General features: G+C 41.7%; 1 protein-coding gene across 3 annotated transcripts in view; it reads right to left on the bottom strand.

Moving 5' to 3' along the window:
- Positions 1-27,181, bottom strand: part of NOL4 (nucleolar protein 4) — a 192,396-nt gene extending 165,215 nt beyond the window's left edge. For 2 of the 3 annotated variants that reach the window (XM_036419148.2, XM_036419149.2), the window contains exon 1: positions 26,811-27,181. In XM_036419148.2, the coding sequence (XP_036275041.1) occupies positions 26,811-27,077 (267 nt within the window). In that variant the 5' untranslated portion in view covers positions 27,078-27,181. Of the gene's footprint in view, positions 1-25,840; positions 26,015-26,810 lie in introns of those variants that run through there. The other variant, XM_045574535.1, reaches the window with a different exon arrangement.
- Between the last annotated feature and the right edge of the window lie 227 nt (positions 27,182-27,408).

The raw sequence follows: 27,408 nt of genomic DNA, 5'->3' as shown, positions 1-27,408 counted from the left end.
CATGTGCAGAGATACAAGGGGAAATGAGTAGAAAATAGGTTTAACATTTGTAAAGGACAGTACTGTTTGATCAAACAGGCAGTCCGCATGGAGAGATGGGAACCAATGGAAATGTGAGTTTGGAGTTACTGAGGAGTGTTTACTATACGGCAGGAGCAGGGCAGGGAAAAGACTGCCAGGTAGCAGCCAGGCCCGATTTTTCCCACCTTGAAGGCATCCCATCATTCTTGCCGTGATTCACAGTTCCATGTTCATCTTTCTTTCTGAGCACTCAGAAAGAGAAAACTAAAATGACAAAAAGCAGGTTTCAGGAAAGTGAGTTTCAAAACAAACAGCAAAGAACAAGACGTTCTTTCCACAAAGAGAATTTTCCCAAGAGGAGATGTTCGCAGAGCAGCAACTGAAAATGCCTGTTTACAAAACCGTTTCCAAGGTCCTCCACCCTGAAGGTTGGCGCATGCCCCTCCTCTTCTGGCTCTTGGACTTCTCCTGATGTTAGAAGATCCCCAAATGGCTGCATAAAAATCCTTTCAGTGACATCTCAAGACCCCCATCACAGCCAACATCTTCTAACACCAATTGAGCACTTACATGCACTGGGTAACGTGTACTACGGTAGGTCCTCAGGTTACATGTGAGAAACGTTCCTACAACATGCCATAACATGATTTTCCCGTACATACAGAACCCACCCACCGCCAAAATGGGTTTGGCTCAGTGGATAGAGCGTCGGCCTGCGGACTGAAAGGTCCTGGGTTCGGTTCCGGTCAAGGGCATGCACCTTGGTTGCAGGCATATCCCCAGTAGGGGTGTGCAAGAGGCAGCTGACTGATGACTCTCTCTCATTGATGTTTCTAACTCTCTATCCCTCTCTCTTCCTCTCTGTAAAAAAAATCAATAAAAATATATTAAAAAAAAAAAAAAGAACCCACCTACATAAGCACCTATGTCACTCACATGGAGCACATGCACAGCGATAATGAAGTGAAATAGTGAAAAGAATTGTAAAAGAAAGACAACAATTCCTGACCTTTACTTGTGGTAAATAAACAATAAAAAACATAAAGCACATATGCACATACACCGAAATGACAGAACTTTTTAAAAAATAAATAAACTAGTAGCTCTGCGCACGAATCTGTGCACCAGTAGCTCACCAGTAGCTCACTGCCGCCCTCCAGTAGCTCTCTGCTTGCTGTCCCGCCCTCCTGTAACTCCCCTGCCCCTTCCTGTGCCCCGCCCTCAAAGCCTGCTGCATTGCCTCCTGTACTTCCCCCCCATTGTCCTCTCCCCACCTCATAGCTTGCTGTCCTGCCTCCTCCTGTAGCTCTCCGCTGCCTGCTTGTAGCTCGCTGCCCCACCCTCCTGCTGATCCATGATCTGGTTGTTACGCGGTTGGTCATTACGCTTCAGGGCATAACAACCATTTGCATATTTATTATATAGGAGGGGAGATGGCAAAGTAACCACAAAACAACGTATGTCAAGTTCCATGTAACTCGAGGCCTGCCTGTATTTAACTCCTGCAAAGTCCCGAGTATAGCAGAAAGGTTAAGCAATTGTCGCAAATGACACAGCCAGCAAGCTGTGGAGCTTGGTTATGACCCAAGGCAGCCTGATCCTAGCTTATCCCATGGTTGTCCGAATGCTCCACGTCAGCTGCCCTATAGCCATCATGGAGTGTGAACATCAGAACAGAATAAGATTGGAAATGGACAGGGCTCGGTCAGGGATGGGTTGAACTAAAGATGCTTACAGGGAAGGCAAGGTCCATGAAGTAGCTAGAAACAGGGGTCTGGAGTTCAAGCAAAGTCTGCACAAGATAACACAGAGTGAAGAGAAGAGAGAATGACAGGGCGTGTGAAGCTATGGATGGGAATGAGAAGGCCCAGGAAAATGTGTAAGATGGATAAAACGGAAAAGCAATATGCAATAATAAAATAAAAAATAAAAAAGGAAAGGAAAAAAGTGCAAGACTGAGAAAGAGCTTTCATGCTCTTTCTCAGTCTTGCACTTGAATGAGAGGGCAGAGAAGTGCCAGGAGAGATGGGAAGATTTTTCAAGGAAAAGGGCAGGTTAGGTCAGTGGTTGGCAAACTCATTAATCAACAGAGCCAAACATCAACAGTACAAGGATTTGAAATGTCTTTTGAGAGCCAAATTTTTTAAACTTAAACTTCTTCTAACACCACTTCTTCAAAATAGACTCGCCCAGGCCGCGGTATTTTGTGGAAGAGCCACACTCAAGGGGCCAAAGAGCGGCATGTGGCTCGAGAGCCGCAGTTTGCCGATACTGGGTTAGGTCAAGAAGATCCAATTCTTTGCAGTGGGAGACAGATGAAAGGCACAACCAGATTCGGAGCCTGGGGAACACCGAAGTGATAGGACACCAGAGACAGTGTGTCTCACATTCAGAGCTTTCCGTGGGGCTTGGACTGTGTAAAACTCTCCTAGCGGTTTTGAAAACCCCGTGACACAGTAAGTGTGGGGAAAACCCAAATCATTACGTATTTCACCCATCAGCTCTAGGGAAGAAATAGCTGCCCTGCATTGTTGGGATTTTCTAAAGACATGTATTCAAGTCAGCTGAAAAGGCGGGTCTAGTCAAAACTGCAGAACTATGAAAGGAAACTCATGATTATTGGTAGCAAAAGCTCCGGAGCCACAGTCAGCAGGCAGACCCTGAGAAGCCAAGGGCTGTGGCCATCAGCGGTTGATAGAGCCTGCCAGGCATCGCTGGCTACTCAAGGTCGCAGATGCCGCCACCTGCTCTAATCGGGCAGTCCTTCCTGCTAAGAGCATTCATGTCTGCAGTCAGGAGAGAGGCATTGTGCACTTAATCTTGAACCTAAGCTAAGTGTCAATATTCTAGGCCACACCCTGCCCACCCCAGTTCAAAGGCAGATCCTGGCTAAAACAACCCCCTTTGCAAAGCCAAAAGCTGATCTCAACCATGGAAGGAACAGAGCCCAGAAAAGAGGGATTTTTAGCACTGCATTGGCACATAGCAGTGGTCGGCAAACGGTGGCTCGCGAGCCATAGGAGGCTCTTGGGCCCCTTGAGTATGGCTCTTCCACAAAATACCACAGCCTGGGCAAGTCTATTTTGAAGTGGCATCAGAAGAAGTTTAAAAAATTTATTTCTCAAAAGAAATTTCAATCGTTGTACTGTGATATTTGGCTCTGTTGATTAATGAGTTTGCTGACCACTGGCATGTACAGTTAGGGGGGAAACACACACACACACAAAGAAACAAGGGCGGGCCTTTTGAATGGTTCGTCTTTTTTCTCTTTTATGTCCCCAGATATTCCAACACCTATGATCTCACTCATTTGTCAGAAAGCAGTTCATCTCATCACGAGGACATTCCTACAAATAGTGTCCCTATCCTATAGGTGAACACGCGGAATTGCACGCATCTTCCATAATGAGAAAAACACGGGACAGGAAACGCTCTCTGTTGGTCCCTGGCTGTGGTCAGGCCAGTGTCCTGCCCCTGCCGAGCTAGGGAGCTGCTTGGGAGCAGGAGAGACTGGCAGGCCCCATGTGAAAGGAGCCACGTTTCCATCCTCCCCGGCTATTGTGGGAGAGAGATGGGCGCGGAGCTGGAGAAATCTGGGTGGAAAGCCGAGTAAACAAAGGCGTGGGGGTGGGAGAGACCGGGGTGACTTCTGGACACCTGCCCTCTCATTTCCTGTTGGTGGGAGGCAGGCGAGAGGCGGCAGCTGCTGGGTTGGAGCTCCTGGCGGAGCCGCTGGGGCAGAAGGGCTCCGGTTGCTGTTTCTACCCCAGTGCCCGCGGGGAGTGCAGGCGAGGCTGCCCCAGCGTCTCCATGACAACCCAGGAGGGGCTGGAGGGAGGGAGGAAGGGGCCCTGCACCCACAGCCCCCGCCTGGCCTCCAGACCGCGCTACCTGGTGCTGGCGCTGGCTCCGCGCTGGTCCTCCACCCACACGCCCCACACCAGCCCCGCCTCCGCGCTCAGCCTCCTGTGTCCCTGGCCAACCGCACAGTTGCCCTGGCAACAGCAACGCCCGCAGGAGGCAGGCCAAGGCCCCAACCCATCCATCCCCACCTTTAAGCAGGGCCCAGGCCAGGAGACTCTGCTGGATGGGACTCAGTGCCTCAGGACCTCTGTGTCCCTGCCCACTGAGCAGCACTTCTTGCCCACCTGGAGTGACCCCCAGGGACTAGGACACCCACCCAGACCTCTCCCTTCTCTCCGCCCTCCCCAGGCCTGCAGGGAAAGCAGGGTGCAGGGGCTGGCGCCTCCCTCCAAGGAGGCGGAAGCGGCTGTGCAGCCAAGGGCTCAGAGGACAGGACTGGGGTGCAGGCATCACCCGCTCCTCCTGCCACCCCCTGCCAGCTGAACCACATCCAGCAGAGGCGCCCCTAGCGGACAACTCAAAATTGCATTTGAAAACTGAGGTTGCTCAGAGCCTCAGAGAACTGAATTGGGTGTTTATTTCCTGCAGCAAAGCCTGCTCAGGCAGAGAAGGCTTCTCTCCTGGGTCAGTGGGAGCTGCGGCCTTGCTTTCAAAAGCATCCAAATGCGCCACGATTTTGAAAGAAACAAACACTGTTGTTCGGATGTAAACAAAGGAAAAGCCAGAGAAACTGCTGTTCACGCTCTAGTTGAAAATCTTTAGGACAGATTTTCCAATGTTTACATTTATTATGAAAATTCCATGAAATATGAGTTATTCATATTTCATGGAATTTTCATAAAAGCTTTTATCTTTTTCATACGATCCACAAAATTTGAAAACAAATCATAAGCAATATATGTATTGCTGAATATACATTGTACCATTGATTTTTCCAAACATATTTGGGGATGCTTGATAAGTGGGTGCATTGCTAAATGTTGACTTCCTAGCACATTTGACAAGGATAATATTTAACTAGGGAACATTCATATGGAAACGAAAAGTATTTGTCAATTAAAATTAAGCTTAATAGTTTGCCTAAGAAATTTTAAGGCAATCTTTTACATGTGTGTACGTGTATATATTTGGGAACTAAGTAAATTTGGATCCTAAGATAAAGGATCTTTGAAAAAGAGATTCTGTATATGCCTTAAAATGCAAACAAAGCGCTACCTGACTGGCAATTCAGCTGGGCCCTGGTGTCTGTGCACTGATGCTCAACTTTACAAGGCAGTTATTTCCCAAGATGATTTTTCTAAAGAATTCCATCTAAATGTGATGTGCTGTGAGTAGGGGATTAATAGTGACAATATGTCAATAATTATCTCCAATAGTGACAATACATCATAGCAATCATCTCCCATATAGAAACTATCTACAGTGGCAGACATCTCCTATCTCCCTCAGAATATGATTCATGCCCTCAAATACCAAATGTGGTCCCTTTTTGCCCATGTTGAGTAAAAGCAACTATACCGCATGTGCCACTTAAAGACTAGGATACATTCAAAAGAATGTATCACTAGCCAGTTCTGTCATTGTGCGAACATCAGAGTGACTTACAGGGACGCAGGTAGATAGCCTGCTACACATCAAGGCCAGAGGATTCCTTGGCTGTAAACTCTCCAGCATGTCACTGGACCACACAACTCAGAATTACAAGGAGCACCAGAGCGAATGACGCAATTAAAAAAATGAAGTGGTGAACACGAGATGTATGAGGCTGCTGTCTCCATAGCAGCAAATGGTATAACAAACTTTTTTTATAAGCATAAAGAGTGAACTCTAAAATAACAATACACATATAGTAAATATATGACTAGCAATATAGTTTTTATTATCACGTATAAGTACTGTGCATACTTGTATGCGCTATACTTCTATAGGACCTTCCTTCTGGAATCAAAGATCTCAGTCTGTGGATGAACAGAGGAATATGCAATCTTAATATCACCTGTCATTTTTAATATATTACTTTATTATTGTTTTCTTTCTATCTGGATAGGGTATTCCTTGAGACAGAAAACAATATTGTATTTAAAATTCCAATAATCTCTAATCTAGAATTTAATATATATATGTATGTATATGTGTGTATACACACTGTACATATATTATATATATATAATATATGTACATATATTAATATATGTACATATATTATATGTATGTGTGTATGTATGTGTGTATATATATATATATATACTGAGTGATCAGATTATTATGATCTCTGAATGCATAATAATCTGGCCACTCAGTGTATGTATATATATTAGAGGCCCACTGCATTAACTGGTGCATGGGTGGAGTCTGGCCAGCCTGGCCAGGGAGGGGACATGCACAATTGGCCACCCTGCCTCTGGTCGAATTCCTGGTTGAGGGGACAATTTGCATATTAGCCTTTTATTATATAGGATATATATACACTAAGTGCATAACGCAGGTTATTATGCATTCAGAGATTATAATAATCTGGCCACTCAGAGTATATATAAAAAAATACATATATAACATATTTTTCAAATTATTACAAATTATATTTTTACAACCTAGGTGAGGTTCTATTAAATTCTTAAATTATTAAATATTTCTACTATATCATCACCTAACATTATAATATCAAGTGACCTAAATATTTTTTGATAGATACATCAATCCTATATAATAAAAGCCTAATATGTTAAGTGTCCAGTCATCTGGTTGGCTGTTCACCCAATCAAAGCTTAATATGCTAATGATATGGTAAAGCTGCTCAACAGCTCCCTATGATGTGCACTGACCACCAGGGGGTAGATGCTCCACCAGGTTAGCTTGCTGCTGGGGACTGGCTGATCGGGACTGAACTAGATGGGCTGGACACGCCCCGGAGCCCTCCTGTGATCCCTACCTGGATGGCCAACCTCCCCGGCCCCAATCATGCACCAGTGGAATCCCTAGGCCTGGCCTGCACCCTCTCTCAATCCAGAACCCCTCAGGGAATGTCAGAGAACCGGTTTTGGCCCCATCCCACAGGCCAGGCCGAGGGTTCCCACTGGTGCACAAATTCATGCACCAGACCTCTAGTATATTAATATTAATCTATTAATATTGGAGTATCCAAGTTGAAATGCTGATTAAAATAAGAAATTTTCATCTTCGAAATTAATTAAAATATCATTTTTATTTTTTAAATGAAAATAAAGAAGTAAATATTTTATAAATAGAAAATTAATTTCTCCTGTATCCACCAAATACTAACCAATACTGAAAAACATTCAAAGACTATCTACTTAAATGGCACCAAATTACCAACCTGTTCTGGGGCTCCACATATCTTCAGAGTATTATGTTAATTCTCGAGTGGCAATGCTTTGCCACGCTCACAGATGTTACAAATGTATCAAAATCAGAATTTTGGCAGTGCCATGTGTTGCCTACATGTGCTTTTACTAGGGGAAAATTCATCCCAACACGGGTAATAGGTTTTTATCAATGTGAATGGTAATATTTTAACTTCAATTATAGTAACTGTTCACTATTTCTTCATTTGGGGGCCTCCTTTTGATGGCAATTGAGGCTTCTTTACTATTTTTAATGAAAGTTTAAAAATTCCTTAGGAAACACAGCACCTCAGAGAGTGACTCAGAGCAGGTAACTGATTCAGCCCCATTTCGCAACCAGAAAAGTGGACGATGGTTGGCAAACGGCCCTGCTTTATTCAGGGAGCAGTGCCCGGCCTGACCCGTTTGCTTGCTCCTTTAGCGAGGTCCTGAGCCTACTGCCAGTCTCACCCACACACGTGGGCTAGAAGCTTACAATAAGCTGTACCATTCAAATTCAGTGGATGGAAGTGACATCAACCAAAACGGCAGTGAGGACCTCTGAAAACATGCTCTTCCTAAAAGCAATGGGAAAAAAAGTGGCAAAAAATAATGGTCAGAATCAATTCTCCCAAATCGCTGGTCACTCATCAAAGGCTTACACCAACCCTGTGAGCTTGCATTAGAGAAAAGGCCTGCATCTCGGAAAGAACAGGGAAATGTATGGTGTTCTAACGGGCACTCGTTCCATCTCCTCCCGTGTGGCTCTGCAGCACTCTGGGAAAACCGCAGCCCTCGTGACTGATACAGCCTGCAGGCATCAGAGAGAAGCGAGTGAAACTGGAACCTTGTCAAAGCCGGGTACCAGAGCACAGCCGTGTTCTTTCACCTGCCTAGTGGTTCTCTGAGAGATTCACTTAGCAGGCTGTCTGAAGTCAACATGACTCAGAGTTTGCCCAGTGTGAAAGCCTTCTTCCTGGGAGAATTTATGGAAAGCAATTATAGAAGAAAACAAAAAAAAAGTTTTCCCATTGCAGCTGCCTAAGATGGTGGGTAACATTCAAGTCAATATTTGACTCAGACTAAACAAAAGCTTCAAAGTAAAAACGATGGAATGAGAAGCCTATTGGGTACTGAAAGGCTCGGACATGCTGATGTGTGCATGCTCACTGAAGGCCTATGAAAGCCTGAGGTCTCACTCCTAACCGGCCTCCAGACTCTACAAAGGTAGGAAGTAAACGTTAGGAAATAGTTGTCCACTACAGGGCTCAGTGTCAAAGGTTTGTCCTGACATAGACAGCCCCTTAGCATATACTGGGATATGTATTGGTTCCAGAACTTTAAGGAAGTCATTCTTCAAAATTAGATATAGACTACTCTAGCAGAGAAAAGACATCAGTGGCTACCCATGACAAGCAATACAAATTTTACAGAATTCAGAAAATTCATTAAACAAAAAACAAAAACAAAACAAAACAAAAAACACACATAACTGTAACTTAAGCAACAACAACACCTACAGAGGAGAAAAAGAAAATTCATTTCCAGAATTCCCACATCATGCTATTGAAAATATCCATTTTTCAATAATAGATTAAATGACATATTCAAAGAAACAAAGTAGTACCCAGACACACGAGTAAAATTAATCAATAAAAATGATCTCAGAGGAAACCTAAATGATGGGTTTTCTAGAAAAACAGTTTAAACCAGTTATTTAAATATGTACAAAGAGTTTAAGAACATTATGTATAAAGAACAAAAGTCTAAAAACATTATCATACCAAACAGAAATATCAATAATGAGAAAAACTATTGGCTTAAGAAAAGACCCAATATGAATTCCAAGTTTGAAAAGTAGAATCACTGAAATGAACAATTCACGAAAGGAGCTCAGTAGACAAAAGCAGAAGAACCAAAGGCAAGAGTTCTTTGAGCAGAAGAACCAGTGAAGGCAAAGTCAACTGAAATGATCCATTCTGAAAAGCAGGGAAAAAATAAAGAAAAATGAATAGCACCTGAGAAACCTGTAGGACACCAATGCATAATGAGAATCCCAGGTTGAGAGAAGTGAGAAAGGAACAAAGAAAAGATTTGGAAAAGAATGGGAAAAACTTCCCAAATTCAATGAAAATAATGTCTCTACACCTACAGAAAGCTCAATGAACTCCAAATAGGTTAGGATTATGGACAGATTAGTGTATGCCCATGATTCATACTTTGAAGCTGCAATTCCCAATGTGATGGGATTGCCTGCTCTATTTGGCCAAACATTTAATTATCTCACCCCAATGCCTTCGCAGGGCCAGATCAAATGATCTCTTGGCCCTTATGGCCCACAGGCTGAACGATCACCCCTGATTTAAAAGAAGAAAATAGCCTAATTTTCCACGCAAGAAGCTAAAAAGATAAGCAAACCAAATGCAAGCAAGCATGAAACAATGAAATAGGGAGTAAAACAACAATCGATGAAATCAAAAGTTGGCTCATGGAAAAGATCGAAAGCAAGGATGAAATTTCAGCTAGACTGACTAATTTCAAAAAGAGGAAAGATTCAGATTACTTAAATAAGGTATTTAAAAGGGAACATTACTACCCGCCTACATAAATAAGGAGGATTGTAGCTGTTTACAAAAACAAATTAGAGAAGAATGATTTTTTTCTAAACATTGAACATACTAACCTTGCAAAGTAACTTAAAACTTTAGCACAGTGCTAATTAAAAAATTCTATATAATAAAAGGCTAATATGCAAATCGACCAAATGGTGGAATGACCAGTCACTATGATGCACACTGACCACAAGGGAGCAGATGCTCCATGCAGGAGCTGCCCCCTGGTAGTGCACTCCCACAGGAGTCCTGAGCCAGGTCATAGCTGGCGAGAGCAGCTGAGGTGGCACTAAGGATATCCGACACACACACACACACACACATACACACACACTCCACTGCACACAGGTAGTTTCCAAATGAATTTCAGCATCTCTATTTTGGCAGGAATTCAGATTTATAAACAGCAGGCTTTCATCTGAAATTATAGTCTATATAAAAAGGCAAAACAGATTGATATTCATTCACCAAAATTTACAAGAGCTGAAAATGCTTCTCTCTTAATAAGAATGGCTACAGGCCATCTGTAACAGATCACATGCAAATATAAGCTCGGAATATAAATTACCGTAGTTTCTTAAAATGTAATGCAACTGGACAAATGATATAAATTATTTTTATACCTCTCAACTGCTCTTCTATAAATAAATGTCAAATAAGTTTAAGTTCAGTACAATTCTATTATGTTTACATACTCAATATTTATATGAATGGATGTACTGTCCATTACGTATGAAAATGAGTGACCCCGTTACCACGAGTAAGATGTGTGCTGTTAACTGTTGGTAGGACTTATCCATTTAGAGGAAGTCACGGTTTCTTCCTCTTCCTTGTGCTACACACTCATAACCTGAGTAAACTTTCAAAGAAAGAGTCCAAAGACCGTGCTAATATACAAAATAGTGAATGCAATTTTAGGTTTCAATAGTTTGAAACTTAAATAACATTTTATTTAAATATGCATGTAACCATGTTTTGACAATAACTTTAACGTTACTTTGCATTTTATGATAGTTGTATATTTATTTCCCACTCTAAAAATGTAGTATGACTCCATTCAAATCAATATAGTATAGGAACTACTTTGTATTTTAAAACCACTAAATGTGGTATTTTATACATACGTGTGATGTAAACCTGTTTTATATGCAGTTACAAAACCATGCTAAAAGCCAAATAGCCAAGTAGGCTTCGTTGTATCAAAAGTATCCTATGGTATTGGAAAGTATGGAAATACTGCTCAATAATCACTGAATCACCTAATAAACTCATTTGCAATCATAGCGCAGACATGAGAACCCAACCTTAGCTTTGTTGTCCTGAAAATATGGCTACTTCACTATGGATACAGTTTCAGGAGGCTCTGGACATAGGAGATAAAGCAAGAAAATGCCATAAATACTTGAGTGCATCTGTACCCAATTCTAATAACTTCATTGATTTACAACATATACACATGCACATATTAAATATAATGAGAACAATTGACATGTGTCAGTTAACATGATTTTTGCTGCAATAAGCAAAATAGCTGTCTTGAATTATTTATACAATTAATAGTTTGCACACAAAAATTCCCGGGGGCAATGGTGTTCCAGATTTGGTTCTGAGTCAAGGAATGTTATTCTGTTCCAAGTGAGTACTTCCCATAGGTCTCCTCTCATCACCCCAGGCCAGCTCTCACTCTGGCGACTGGAAGACGGCTTCAGGAGCCCAGGCTTCCCACGGTTCACACCACCACTCCCAGCAACAAAGCGTCTTATACTTTATATCTTTTCTTTTTATTTTATGGAAAACTAACTTTCCTGAAGCCTCACTAGACTTTCCCTAGCTTCCATTGGCCAGATTGAGTTTCTGTTCCAATGCCCTAGCTACAGGATAGCTGGGAAAGCAAATATATAGGCATATTCAGGCTTTGCCAGCAGCAGAGATGGACCAGAGAGAAATGGGGGGCGGGGGGCTGTCCATAAGTCTGCCACATGTCTAGATGTGCCTAATTTACCCTACTTTGCTCAAACTTCATCAACACACATACACACACACACACACACACACACACACACGTGTCACTTTTCTTCTGCAATTATTAGTTTGTATAAGTGAGGCACTATGTATTATGCTGTGCTAAAACATCGTATGTAAATCTCTCCACTACGTCCAGATAGTCTATTAAAGCTCTTAAATCTTGGCTAGGACTTTGTTGGCATCTGCACAAAGAGCTCTCGGGTCTGTAGCTCTTTGAAATGTACTGTTGTTACTATTAAGGGAAGCAGGTAGAAGAAAGGAGAAATGTAGCCAACATTTTTGTTAAACGTATGTATCTTTTAATTTTCCGTAAAAAGATGTTACTTACCCTAACTGGTTTGGCTCAGTGGATAAAGTGTCGGCCTGCAGACTCAAGGATCCCAGGTTCGATTCTGATCAAGGGCATATACCTTGGTTGTGTGCACACACCCAGTAGGGTGTGCAGGAGGCAGCTGATCGATGTTTCTCTCTCATCGATGTTTCTAACTCTCTATCCCTCTCCCCTCCTCTCTGTAAAAAAATCAATTATATATATATATATATATACATATATATATATGTATATGTATATATATATATTTTAAAAAGATGTTACTCATTTTGTCCCATCTTAATCATTTTCCAAGAGCTACTATATTAGCTCTCTCAGCTTCAGCAATTTTTGAATAAGACTGTAGATTATTTTTGCATGTAATTAATAGAGATTATACACCTAAATGCAAACATATTTTAAAGAGCTAAGACTTAGCATACAGATATTGAACTGACTCCAACCTAATTAATTCAAACTAACAGAAGTTTACAGTGAAAGGGGGATTTTCAAATGGCTTACCTTATGATCACAAGTTTGTGTAAAATTTTACAAATAATATTGAAAATGGCACTTTATCAGAAATTATTGAAAGAGTTTTTATGAAATACTAAAGTGTGACTGCATCCTTTCTATCAAATGCAAATTTTATGAATTTTCTTTCTGACCTGTATATGCCCTTTCAAATTACTCAAAGCTGAAATTAATAAAAAGAATAATCTCAAGATGAGTCACAAATACCAAATTAATATTTATCAACAGAAAAATCCCAGCAGCCAAGTAAAGACAGAAGTTGCAAATCTTGATGCTTCTGTTAATGCAAAATAGTGAAAAGGCCAAATTGAGCTTGTGTAAATTTTATGTCTATTGATAGATAGTATCTTTTTAAAGTCATACCAAAAGATTTTCCTTTATATCTCAGGGTCTGTAAAGCACGTTCGTTTTCCAAAGACGTATGCAATTTAGCTGTGCACCTGCATGTGTCAAAATAAGCTTTTATGCTGGCATTGCATTGAGGCTAACTATGCCAACTTTGTAAGTGGTTATATGCATTTTATTCTCTATTAACACTGGCCAAGATATCTGAAACCTTAATAAGTGTCTCCCTGTCTGGAATTCCTTGCTAGCATTACTCCAGTAAGGTGAAATAGCATGACATTGACATCAGGTGCAAAAGTGGATTAATATTTTCTGTGTTTTTTTTTTTTAATATTTGCCAATATATTATGAATTTATTTTTCTAATCTCCAATCTAATGCCTACCCAACTTTCCCACTTAAAAAAAACTAAATAACTATGGAAGACCACACAGGAAAAAGATGAATTCATGGAGACCCATAAAAGGTAATAAAATTTCATTTTCTGACCAAAAAAGGGCATTATGCAACATGTACATGAACCTTTGTTTTCTTATGTTTGAAAAGAATGCATTTATTATTACATAACAGATTCTCTACAGAAATGTCCTTGCTGAAAACAGTGTTTTCTTTCTATTTCTCTAGGACACAGAGAAATTATATCTATGATTGTATCTGGTTCATGAAATCTTAAAGTTAGGAGGAGACGGCTGCTTACATGTGTGCGCAAAGAAGTACCAAGGACAGTCAACTAGATTACAAGGACTCCATCATCTTGTTTTAATCAAAGTTAAGGAAATTGCTCCTCAGAGCTATTTGGGACTGGAAACCACACACATTCACATCTTAACCTATTGGAGTCAGATTCACAGAGTTAGAATCACACACTGGTTTGAGAACACACTCTAATTTGCTAAGTAACACCAGTAAACTAAATGGCCTGTCCTAGAGGAGAAGTTGCCATCACTACTATCAATACAACATGAATTTTGAGCAGATGTTCACAGTAGGCATTTGAGGGTCTTCAAGCAAATATTTCTTTGGAGCTTTGAGTCACCCTTTCACTGCAAAACAGGAATTTGCAGTGAATTCCCATACAGTGGAAAGAGTTCTTGGCCTTTGCAGAATCACTCAGGAAGAGACTTTTCCCCTGCAATGGTTTATTTCACAGTGATTTTGCCTTAGAGAAGCCACACTCAAAGGTCCAGGAAATAATATCCAACAAATGACTATTTCCTCTAAATTGGATTGACTGTGATTTAACCATATATGGTACAAAAACACAATTTTATAACTCCTGAGATATTTATTCTTTGTTTAACTCATTTATTTCTATGAAGTTGGATGTCATTCTGATCTTTGATCCAATATAGGTACAGTATTTTATTCCTCTGTTTTCTTTCAGGATTTTTTTTATTGGGTTTTGGGTTTTCTGTAATTTGAAAAGGAAACCCCTGTGTGTATGTTTTTTGAGGCATTTATCCTCTATGGTGTTGTTGGAACAGGCTAAGGGCTTGGAGACCAGGCCAAGGACCACTGGAGGACCCTTACCATCCAGAGCTGATCAGGCTCGCCCAGAGGAGAGGCAGTGAAATGCCTTCCCTGCCATGCATAGTACATGCTTCCTTACAAAGAAGCCCAGATGAGTGGGAGCTCAGACGAGTGGGAGCACGTGCTACTCATGTGATATGGACACACTTGATTCCTCCTCCTGTCATACAAACATACTTGATTCAACTTATATGTCTTAGCTGAGACAATGGCCATTGCTGAGGCTGGGGCTGGGACTCAGAACAGGAAAATTCCTGGCGGTGCTGCAAATAAAGAGTCCAGGTCTTAGCCCCAAGAAACCCCAGTCCAGGCAGCAAGTGGGATCCCCAGTACTCACCCAAGGAGTCCCCTGCTTACATCCCCTTCCTGGTCACCTGAATATGTAACCAGACAATCAATGGGTCCATGCTGCCTGTCACTACTTGAGCCAATGAAGCAGAGACAGGGTTGAATCACATATGAGCATTTATCTCAAAATTGCTGGCAGCATGGGGGAGCAGCAGGTCACCCACAAAAATCTGCTCTGCACCCCCAATAAGCTGGAAGCCATAAAATACACGTTTTAATATCAAGCTTTCATTTAATAGATATTATAGATAATTCTTTGCTTACCTTTTTTTGCCTAAACTTTTGAAATAGGACAAAGTTCTTTCAATGTGGGCCTACTGATTGACATGCCACTTGGAGCCCTCTTAAATATGCAAAGCTCTGATTTCTGGTCTCAGCTACTTTAAAGTAAAATGAGAAGCAATCCAGGCAGTGTAGAAACCTGTTTTCTTTCTCCCCCCTATGTTCCCAGTTGTTTTCAGTGATTCACATTTGAGTCTTTATAAAGTACCATGTTAAGTTCTTGCAATCACTTCATCAGTTTATGAAATATTTAAATCACACACTTACAAATAAAACTGGCAAAGCGAGGCATGGGAAGAACATAACCTATGCTCTGCATACAACTCAATGTTATGTGCACAAATTGCAAGTAACCACAGGGTAGACTACTATGCATGAGCGTGTCCACACACTGAGGATCATTATGTTGTAGAGAGAAGAGAGATTTTTGGTTCATTTACTAGTGATGCTCTATTAAGAGAACTTTTATAATATTTTCATGCAAGATACCATCCAATCTTAAAGCTACCCTGTTTCCCCGAAAATAAGACAGTGTCTTATATTAATTTTTTCTCCCAAAGTTGCGCTAGGTCTTAGTTTCAGGGGATGTCTTATCTTTCCATGTGCTAGGTCTTATTTTCGGAGGCTGTCTTATTTTTGGGGAAACACGGATAGGTAGCCGCTCTGTCACTGTAAAAGTGACTTTAAATATCACTAAATTGCTTAACTTTGATTATTTTAAACTTTTAATTCTAGAGGGATATTTTATCCTCCTTATTTGGGAGTTCCAAGAAATACATCACTCTTAATGCTCTATGCACTGGCAACAAACACAGTAATGCAAACTGGGTAAAGGGTTACACCTACTGTACGAAGTAGAAAGCCGTTTATGATTAATTGGACATACGGATTGTTTATTTGAGGATAGAGCTGGTTTAAGGAAAAGTTTTTTCTGATTATAGAAGTTAAGCATGCCCCCATTGCTATATCTTATTAATTATGAATTTGCACATAAGTCTTCCTTTAATAGGTAGTTCAAGGTAGTGGCATTCTACCTCTGTTCAAAGTCACGCTAACTCTAAATTAACATATTCCAAGCGAGTGAGGCCAATCACATCAGCAAGTGAATTTTTTTTTTGTAATGGCAGCTCTCAGAGAGAAAAATGAGCTATCACAAATAGAGCAAAACTCCTTTCCGGACCTCAGGCAAACACCCATGAGCAGGCTAGCAGAGACCAGCAGGAGAACCATGGCCCACAGCTGCAATACAAACAAACCTTTGATATTAGATTTGAAAATCTCATCTAATTAGGTCAATTGGTTGCAGCACAGTACTAATATGGCCCAGCTAGGACACTAGATCCTCACATGTGCCACTCCGTTGTGACCCGTGTCCCTAGATTACAGCCTAAACCCTCCACCATCTGCAACTGCACGTGGGTCCTCTGAACGCCCAGAGAAAGGCTGCCTCCCCTCACTTCAGGCCGAGGCTATTCTCCCCACCCAACCCCAACTCCAGCAACAACAAAGCTTCAAAAAACATCCACCAATCTCACCTCAGTGACGACTCTCTCCATACCGAATGACGAGACACAAATAGTCATGTGATATTTTCTGAAAATGCATTATAACTTCAGAAAAAAAGAAAGAAAAAGAATGACTGCTACTGAGAACGCCCACTCTGCCTCTAGGACAGGTTATTTCTTCTCATTTTTACCCACGTTAAGCTTTCAATTCCTGGGCTTATTTCTGACGCTTCTCCTCAACCTTCTGGTTTTCTTACAGTTCCAAGCACTTGAAAAATCAATAGCTGTGAGAAAACCACCACAAATGAATACCTGATTAAAATTAGGAAGAGTGGAACAGAAGAGCTTATTGCATCAACCTCAAAAAAAAGAAAAAGGGGGGGGTAGGGGGAAAGAAAATCAAAATCGTTTTCCTTTTCTATCATTTTCAGTTCCCTCTAACATCTTAACAACTTAAAAAAATCGACCTGTTATGGTTATCTTCTATATTCTACTCCCATAGATTATGTATTCTTTAAAATGTAAAATATTATATTAAAACTAGAGGCCAGGTGCACAAATTCATGCACAGGTGGGGTCCCTCTTGGTGGCTTACAGGGATTCGGCCGAAACCCAAAGTCCAACACCACCTGAAGTTCCTATCTGCCACTACTGCTCATCCCAGTCCCACTGATCAATCCTGATCAGAAGAGACTCCTGCTGCCACAGCAGCACTCACCAGCCATGAACCCTGCATCTGGCACCCTCCCAAGGGGATTGGCCTGCAGGATCAGGCTGAAACCATCTCTCTGACATCCCCCGAGGGGTCTCAGATTGCAAGAGGGCACAGGCAGGCTGAGGGACCTCACTGGTGCAAGATCAAGCAGGGATGGGACAGCGAGAGGGCTCCAGGACGTGTCCAGCCCATCTTGCTCAGCAGCAAGACCCCAGCAGCAAGCTAACCTACCAGTCAGAGCATCTACCCCCTGGTGGCCAGTGTATGTCATAGCCACTGGTAGATCAGTTGGCTGTCTGCATCCTGGTGGTCAGTGCACATTATAGCGAGCAGTTAAGCAACCTTAGCATATTATTAGCATATTACACTTTGATTGGTTGTTTAGTCGTTTGGTCTATTTGCATGTTACCGTTTTATTATATAGGATAATTATAAAAATAAAATTAGAGAATGGTTATTTCTATAGATGAGAACAAATGTTATGTTTTGTTTTAGTTTCTTCTATGTAGTTTTTCAAAAATTCTTAAACCTGGCCAGTGTCGCTCAGAGGTTGAGTGTCAGCCTATGAACCAGGAGGTCACAGTTTGATTCCTAGTCAGGGAGCATGGCCAGGTTACTGGCTCAATCAGGCAGCCAATCAATGATTCTCTCTCTTCATTGACGTTTCTCTCTCTCTTTCTCTCTCCCTTCCTCTCTGAAATAAAAATATTGATATATTTAAAATTTTTTAAATGTACAATAATATAATTATGTGAATAATAATCTCCTGATATGTGCCTTCATCTGTCACTATACTCTCATAAAAAAGATAACACAGTAGGCCATATTGTGTTCTATTTGGGAGATAGATAAAATAAAATAAAAATGTTTAAAATTAAAACATTAGAAGAAAAATAAAGGTGATTTATATATTACATATATATATAATATATATGCCATCATTAAATATTTCAAATTATGTTAACAATTATATATTTTACTAAATTTGGATGACTGCCTCATCAAAAACTATAAAAATGGCAACACGTTAGGATAAAAGAACATTTAAATTGTTCCCAGCTGTATCTTAAACCAAAAATATCTTAAGTCAAATATGTTTTTTAACGAGTTGACTTGTTTTAACTGCACAAATGCTTTTGGGAAAATGAATGACAAATGCTTATGCATTCGTTTTCTTTTGCTACATAACTGATCTTGACCAATCTTGAAACATTACAAACTTAGTATTATCTCACAATTCCTGTGGGTCAGAATTCCAGCACATTTCCAATGGGTCCTCTGCTCAGGTTCTCATGAAGTTGAAATCAAGATGTCAGCCCATTGCATTTTTATTTGGAAGCTCAACTAGGGAAAGATCCACTTCCAATCTCCCTTGTGTTGCTGGCAGAATTAAGTCCCTTGTGGTTGTAGGACTTGGGTCCCCCTGTGTGGCCAGCTGTGGCAAAGCATGCTCTCAGCAATGTCAGCTCTAATCACATGGCCCCCTCCATCTCAACAATGGAGAATCTGCTTTGCAACCCTCTCGCTTATTCTACCTGGAGCCAGGAAGGAAGCTCTCTTTCAAAAGGCTGGTGTGACTAAGTCAGATTCACCTGGAACATCCACTTTCTTAAAGCTTATGGTACCTACCTGACAGAAAGACAGGAGTCATAGCTCATCATATTCACAGGTTCTACCTACACCCAGAGGGAGTTATTGTAGAATCCTGCTAACCACGAAGTATAAAACCATGGAGAAGACCCTTAATGGCAGAGATAGATACGTGGATATAAAATCAAAGAAACAACTTGGGATAAGATTTAGTATCTTGCCTTAAAGAATAAACTCTATGTGTTAAGCAAATTTTCAAATTAACGTTCACTTTACAAGGTCTGTGCTTGAATAAGTCTTCTATATAGAATTTTCTACTTTGGTTTTTAGAAAGATTTCTTTGGGAAGTCTTTTCAATTGTTGTTGTAGAAACAACTAAGAGATCAACAATTATTTCTTCTAGGCCCCCAACCAAACAAAACTCAAATTCACTTATTGATCCATGCATGTTCTAAGTGCCTTTAAATCTATTCTTAAGTTTTATACCCTGTTTCCCTGAAAATAAGACAGTGTCTTATATTAACTTTTGCTCCCAAAGATGCGCTAGGTCTTATTTTCAGGGGATGTCTTATTTTTCCATGAAGAAGAATATGGTACACATTTATTGTTAAATGAAAATAAAGGAAATTTATTACCTGTATACAGTACAATAGTACAGTAGTTGTCAACACAAACCAGACAAACTGTGAATCCTACAGTATCAAGAATTTACTCATTTATTCAATGACAATCATGTCATCATCTTTTAGAACATCATCATAACAATCCAATTCCTAAATTTCCTGGTGAATTTCTTGTGACTCCATTTCTTTCAGAATTAGTGGACCAAATCTCTCGTTTAGCCTAGGGGGGCCTTATTTTCGGGGGATGCCTTATATTTCATTCAGAAGGAAACCTGTAAGTAGGTCTTATTTTTGGAGGATGTCTTATTTTCGGGGAAACACAGTAGAATCTTACTTTTAATATTCTTTGAATTAATGAAGACATATCTATACAGCTGATTCAATTACATAGCAACATCAAGCTATTGAATTACATTGATTTACTGCTTGGTAAAATTTAATTTGAATACCTGTATAATATTTATTTATAACTATAGTTCAAACACGACATTGAGTCCAACGGAACTATTTAACTTTTATTCTTTAATAATCTGATTTATATTCTGCAACATAAACCACTGAGAGACATCTATTCTCTACATATAAGAAGACCTAAACCATGACATACCTGCTTAAACACTTTCAGTAGCTGCTGCTCCCTACAGATTGAAGTCCAAACTTTTTAACATGGCAGAAAAGTTCCCATCATTTTTTCCCAGCCTAATTTTCCAACCTCATTTCCCATTGTACCCTACATGTCAGCTCTTAACTGGGCACCTTTCCCTGAATATGCCTTTGATGAAATCTCTTACCTCATACAAACACCAAATGCATATAATTCTCTTATGGATGTCACAGATTGGTATGGCTTAGATCTTATTTCAATATTGTACAGGTGAAGGACAAAGGTGCCCCTTGTAATAGAGGAGATTATATTTAGCTGAAATGTAAGGTCTTAACCACAATGTTCTACTGTGAAGCAATATTTTACTATGGATTAGAATTGCCTCCAAGTTTATATATGTATACCCCAAAGAGTACATGAGATGGCCTATTGAATAAGCAAATACAAAAGTGTGTGTATATCCCTAAATATTTATTCATTCATTTTAATTTTATTTTTATTGTTGACATTATACAGATGTCCCTATCTTCCCCCTTTTACCTGCATCCACCCATCCCTTACCCCCATTTCCCTCTACCATCACCTCACTGTTCTCTGTGTCTATGAGTTATGAATGTATATTCTTTGGCTAATCCCTTTGCCTTCTTTCATCCAGTCCCATTCCCTCCCCCTCTGACAGCTATCAGTGTGTTCCAAGTATCCATGCCTCTGGTTCTATTTTGTTCATCAGTTTTTTTGTTCATTACTTTCCACATATAAGTGAGATCATATGGAATATGTCTTTCTCTGACTGGTTTATTTCACTTAGCATAATAATCTCCAGGTTCATCCATGCTATTGCAAAGGGTAAGAGTTTACCTAGTTAAGTTGCATTTTATGAAAAAAAAAAAGTCAAATGAAAAATATTTTCAAGTGTAGACAGATCTCAAAGAATAGAACACATGAAACGTTCCTGAGGATTTTTTTTTAATCAATAATGATAGTATGTCAAGTAATGAATCAAATCAAATATTCAGAAATAAGGAAACCCAGGCTGAGGGAAGGGACCACCGGAGGTTGGCTAGCCATAGGAGATTGGCTGTGGGATTGCACTGACCACCAGATGGCAGCTCCTGCATTGAGTGTCTGCCCCCTGGTGGTCAGTGCATATTATAGCAACTGGTCAACTGGTCGTTTAGTTGTTCAGTTGCTTCGGCTTTTATATAGATTTGTGCACTCTGGAGAGGGGGGGTCCCCTTCAGCCTGACTGTGCCCTCTTGCAGTCTGGAGCCCTTGGGGGATGTCCGACTGATAGCTTAGCACTGCTGTGAAGGTAAGAGAGGCTTCTGCCACCGCTGCTGTGCTTGCCAACCATGTACCCAGCTTCTGGCAGAGTGGTGCTCTCCCTGTGGGAGCACACTGACCACCAGGGGGCAGCTCCTGTGTTGATCATCTGCCTCTCTGGTGGTCAGTGCACATCATGGTGATTAGTCATTCTGCCATTTATTTGGTTTGCATATTAGCCTTTCATTATATAGGATAGATTAATAGGGTCTAATTTCCTCCTTTTATTCAGGTGAGTTATATCTACAAGCCTCTTGACCCCTAATTCTCATGCCTGCTGGAAGCCAATTCCAGTATGTCATAATTACAAGAGTTTCATCAAAAGGTTGATGAAACTTGGGGAGTCAACAAGGGCTGAGTCACATATGCAATCACATGTTAGAATGGCTGAAAGGCACTTCCCCCAAATCAGAATAGAATGATAGTTTGCTGCCAGACAGCTCAGGGCATCTTAATCTACATGTTATTGCCTCCTGTTGGCCAAACACCTGAGCAGCTGAAGGGAATTCCCCAATCTGACAATGCTTTTGTACCTTACCCTTTGAAGTGTATTATCTTCACCTTGCCTTAGGACAAATTGTGTTAATAAAAACAAGGGGTCCTGAGACAAGGAGAACTTTAGCTCCTTAAATGAAGCTTTTCTGACCCCCAATGCCTTTCAAAATTATCTTTTGTCTTTGGACTCTTACTTAATCTATGCACGGCCTTTCTCCAGATTGCTGAAGCCTTTGTAATGCTGGAACAAGAACCCTGGCATATACCAAAATGCTCTCTAGTAAAGGTGCCCACTCTTCCCTGAGAGTCTTACATAGACACTGTGCTGGGGACTTGCCATTCACAGTTTATTCCTCAGTGCAACTCATAAGGGGCCACTAAAGTCAACTGAAAACCTACATTGCTGAGATTCATTTGGAAATCTTTTGACTCAAAAGACCTAGTCAAAATAGGGAGTGTCTCTAAACACTTTAAATGAAGAGAAATATGCATCAGTTATCAATAGCAATGCCCACTCTGAACATATCAGGGGATAAGCAAAATTTCCCTATGTCTCAGTGACTACAATTATGATTTGTCTCTTTCACAAATACAACATCTCCTGATAGATAGCTGGTGCTGATGCTCAGCTCTGTTTTCTGCAACTCCTGTAGCATCCAGATCAAGGCCTGATATATGTGACCTATGCCTCAGGCATAAAGTTAGGCCAGATAGGAGCTATACAGATTCTGTGAGGAGCATTATTTGCTTCCATCTGATGTAGCCTCAAGAATTTATAACCAAAAACAGAGAAAACTAAACAAACAAAAACCCAGTAACTGTACATGAACCAGTCCATGAATATTTATTCTAATCACTGTACAGTAATAATTAGTAGTATGCACAGCAAGAACAATGTGAAATCTACGGCTACATGATTGCAAAACTGAATAAATCAGCATTTTTAAATGGCATACTATAGATAATGCCTTTTCCTTTCTGGATAAAAAATTCATTTCACGTTCCCCAGTGGAATAAATAGAAGGGAGAAATACATGAAAGGCAAAAATTAGATGCAAGTGTCTGTCCCTACACACATAGGTCAGGAAAAGCATCCCTCACATTACCTGATCTTACGGTTTGGATATTCATTAGCCTGTTTGAGTAAGATTGAAAAACAAATAAAAATTCGAGTTCACCAAATTTCCTATTGTGCTATATACTGTAGGGGGCTTTTTAGAAATATGCAATAATGCATGAGTCACACGACTAATGGAAAGCCTTAATGAATTTTCTGGTTATTTTCCAAATTTACTTTTCATAATATCAAGTGGAATAATGTGTTTTGGTAACTTAAATTATGTGCTGTTTCAACTAATTGCTGGAAGGGGGGGAAAAAATGTCAATCAAGATGAAAAGTTGCTAAAAACAAACTAAACTAGAACTCTTAACTTTGTAAATTAGAGTAACCAGTAGCAATGCTAATTTAAAATGATCACTGATTAAACATTTTTTTGTAACCTGTGTCAGAAAGTTGCTATACCTTTTACAGAATTATTATGTTATTCATCATGCCATTTTTCTAAATTTCTGATCACCATTAGTGAAAGAACATGTAAAAATAAAATGCCATGCTCCACGAGCTGTGTGTGTGTGTGTGTGTGTGTGTGTGTATGTCCACACGTGTGCGCCTGTGTGCACATGCAAACAGGTCCAACCTAGGCCTAAAATGGCTGAGTTGCAGGATGTTGTTGCTTGGTGACCAATCAGTATCTCCTCAGCCACAAAGTAATCTAAACAGTGAGAGAAATGTCCTCTAGGCATTAGCCATTGCCAGGACAAATATTAAAGGGCATTTTTATCTTTTCCAGTATTCTACGTATTTTTTATTTTAAGCCAATTGACACTTGCTTGATTTTTATCATCAGTTGAATTAAGACTTTAGGAGAAAGCATATTCTCCAAGTTATATCTATATTCTTTGGGGAAAGTAAGAGGTAGAGCCTAGCTTCTTTCGGATGGAAAGATATTCTTTCAATTAGCTGTGTACGGGGTGTGTGCTCTCTCCCGGTACAACCAGCCTCCCAGTTGCTATCAGTCTCCCTTTCTTTCATTAAACACAAGTAGTTAATTAGCCACAGCCTGTCCTCTCCCCTTCTCCCTCTCCCTTTTCTCAGCAGTAATGATGTCTAATTATCAACAGCAACCTCAGGTGCAAATCTTTCTCCCTGACAGCAAGCCAGCTTCAAGGAGCTGGAATGAGTCTCAGTCTACTTGAAAATACCATTCAAATACAGCATTTTTACTTCAACCCATGGATGCCTTTGAAGGAAAAGAAAATGTGGTTTCTGATTCTCTGGTGATTGCACTCCAGCTATTAAAAAAAACAAAAAACAAAAAACAAAAAAAAAACAATCAAGGCATTTCTAAGGAGGAAATAATTTGAGATGTGGGGAAACACTGGCTAAAAAGGGATCATTTTTTTAACTTGTTGAAATGACGATTGGCTGTCACTCCGAAAAGGAGGAGCCTATAATTCTATGTCTGGAGCAGCATAAAAATTTCATAAAGAGCAACAGAAGAGTTCATGAATTAAACACCTCTTCAACATTTCACAACAGGCTTGAATGAAGAGCAGGGCTTTTAAATACTCCATGGAAACTATTAACTAAGAATATCAATTGATGGATTACATTTTCTCCCAAAATTATGTGGAATCTTTACTGAAAAGAAAAGAAAACAAAACAAAACAAAAAACAGTGTTTCTTTATTCGTAACTCAGGAGTTGTTACGCTATATTAGGTGTATTAGCAGTAATTCTTGAACAAATCTGCATTAATTTTCTAATGAAAAACGTGTGTATCTGAGTATAAGAATGCTGGTTTGAATTACTGGCATCCATGTTTATATCAGCGCCTTGGTAACCATTACAGAAGTTATATTATTTACCGTAGAAATTTTAATTAATGTTTTATAGATACTGGCTATAACCAAATGTATGCAAGTATAAACTTACTGGACCAGATGAAGCTATCAGCAGGTAACATGAAAAGAATGGAAAACAAACTTCTCAGCTAGCAATGTTTTAAAAAACATATATAATATTATTAAATCATATTTAGGTAAACAGATCTTAAAAAATTATTTTATTCATTTAATTACTTCAATCTTGCCCAAAGGAAAATACAGTTTGATGCTCTGAATTCCAAGTCTAACAATAATTTGTTTTGTTTTGTTTTTAATCAGGTTCTTAATGCTATTCCTAATACAAATGAATCAAAACACTTCATTGGCTACAACAGACTTTGGGCTCATCCAGATGTAAATAAACCTCGGTTTTAATCCATGGCCATCTCCTCCTCATTATTTAAAGCTGCATTTATAAATTACTCCCTGGAAACTTCCAACAATAACATTTTTTTAAAAATACAGCAGAACTTTTATGTGTTTCACTTCACCTTTATTTCCTCTTCTCATATAAATTCCAAAACAAATACACTTCCTTCAAACACCTACACCTAACCTTTGGAAAGCCACAAATTGTTTTTCCAAACCTCAAAGAATCCTCCCAAGAACCCTTTGGAAAACCTTTCCTATGCATATTTCCAGTGTCATATGCACCATTTGAGCAGAAGAATGGCTCTCAACGCCCCTCCCCTCCAGCATCCTCCAGGAATACTGCACTGAAACCATTGCCAGCGGGAAGGGAGGAAAAGCAGCAAAATCTCCAGCAACCCCAACGCCAGGCATAAATGCAAAGGATGCCACACACACCCCCTTCCAGGCAGGTACCCACCGTGGCGCGATGGAGAACGAGGTCGCGGGGCTCTGATCTGAAATCCTACTGGTCCCCATCTTCTCTCAAAGGAAATTGCTGCCTCTGCCGCCGCTCGCGGCCGCCTGGCGAGGCGGACACACAGAGCGCCCCGCGCAGGCACCTCGCAGCGCCCAGGCTCCGCGCGGCGAGGCCAGGAGGCTAGTGCCATCCCAGGAGGAGACACCAACACCAGCCCCGTCCGAGGGCGCCCGGACCCATCTCTTCTCTTTGTGGCTCACCGCGTAGCGGCGCCTTTATGTGTGGAAGGGGGACCGCGAGGAAGGGGATGGGGGCGGGGAGGCGCGATTCCAGAACCGCATCTACGGTCTGCAGGGTCCAGGCAGGGTCTCCTGGAGCCACCGGGGCGATCGGACCGCCGCGCGCCTCCCGGGAGGCTCTGGGGCCATAAACCCGGCGGTGCCGCCGGGGAGGGGACCCCGCAGGCACGACTAGCACCACATTCGGTCTTTGTACCAATAAGGAGACACGGTGGCCTATCGATCAGAATCGTCTGTTGGGGAGAGCGCGCGGCTGGGGCTCCAGCGCGGCCTGCACGCGCGGCGGCGAAGGCGGACACGCGCCGGGCGCCCGGCGGGACCCGGGACAATGGCCCCGCACCAGGGGGCGCGGGACGCCGCCCGACCCCGGGCAGGAGGCTCCGGCAGCGCGTCCCGCAGCAGCAGGGGCGCACCGAGGGGCGGCAGGCGCTGCGGCTTTAAAATAAAGGACCACAAAGCCTCCACGCTGGGGGCCGGGGGGGGGGGGGGGGTGGAAGGTAAGGGGGACCCGCCTGGCTGCTGAGAGTGGAGGCGACTTGGGGAGGGGGCTGCGGAGGGAGGGGGCATATGAGCCAACGGTGGCTCCGCGTGGCTCCCCCCTCTCCCCCTCCCCGCAGGGCCGCCGCCGCCGCCGCAGACAAATAACGGAGGCGGGCGCGGCAGGCACTCACCGTGGTCTTGACCGGCACGTAGAGCACCGGCTTGGCGCCACCGCCGCCCGCGCGGACCTCCTCGGGGGGCTGGCCCAGCTGGAAGCCCTTGGACTTGACCCAGAATTTAAATTTCGCGTTGTCCGTGGAGCTGGACTCGGCGCCGTGGAGGAGCTGCACGATGCGCTCGTATTTCTTGCGGGTCACCGTCTTGGTCTTGCCCGAGTCCCCGTAAGTCCGCAGGCACCAGTCCTGGAACTGGCGGTACATGTCGCGCTCGCTCTCCATGCTCCCCGCCGCGCGCCTCGCACCTGTTCACCCCGCCGGGCTCATCAGAGGCAGCCCCGCCGCGGGGCGGGCACACCAGGTCCCGGCCGCCGCCGCCGAGTCCGGCTGGGGTCCGGGAAGGAGTGGGGAAGGGAGGAGGAGGAGGGTCCAGCCGCCAGGCCCCCGCGATCAATGCCCCGTGCGGCCAAGTCTCCTCCGGTCCGTGGGTAACTGCGGCGATGGCTCTGCTCGGACGCTCTCCTCCTCCTCCTCCGCGATGGGTCTAAAATTGTGCCGCTAGGACCATCCCACCAGCAGCGAGCCGGAGGAGCTGGGTTTTGAATAATTAAAA

Source organism: Pipistrellus kuhlii, unplaced genomic scaffold (assembly GCF_014108245.1).
Source record: "Pipistrellus kuhlii isolate mPipKuh1 unplaced genomic scaffold, mPipKuh1.p scaffold_m20_p_6, whole genome shotgun sequence".
Lineage (NCBI taxonomy): Eukaryota > Metazoa > Chordata > Mammalia > Chiroptera > Vespertilionidae > Pipistrellus > Pipistrellus kuhlii.
This window is presented reverse-complemented; position numbering and strand designations above follow the sequence as displayed.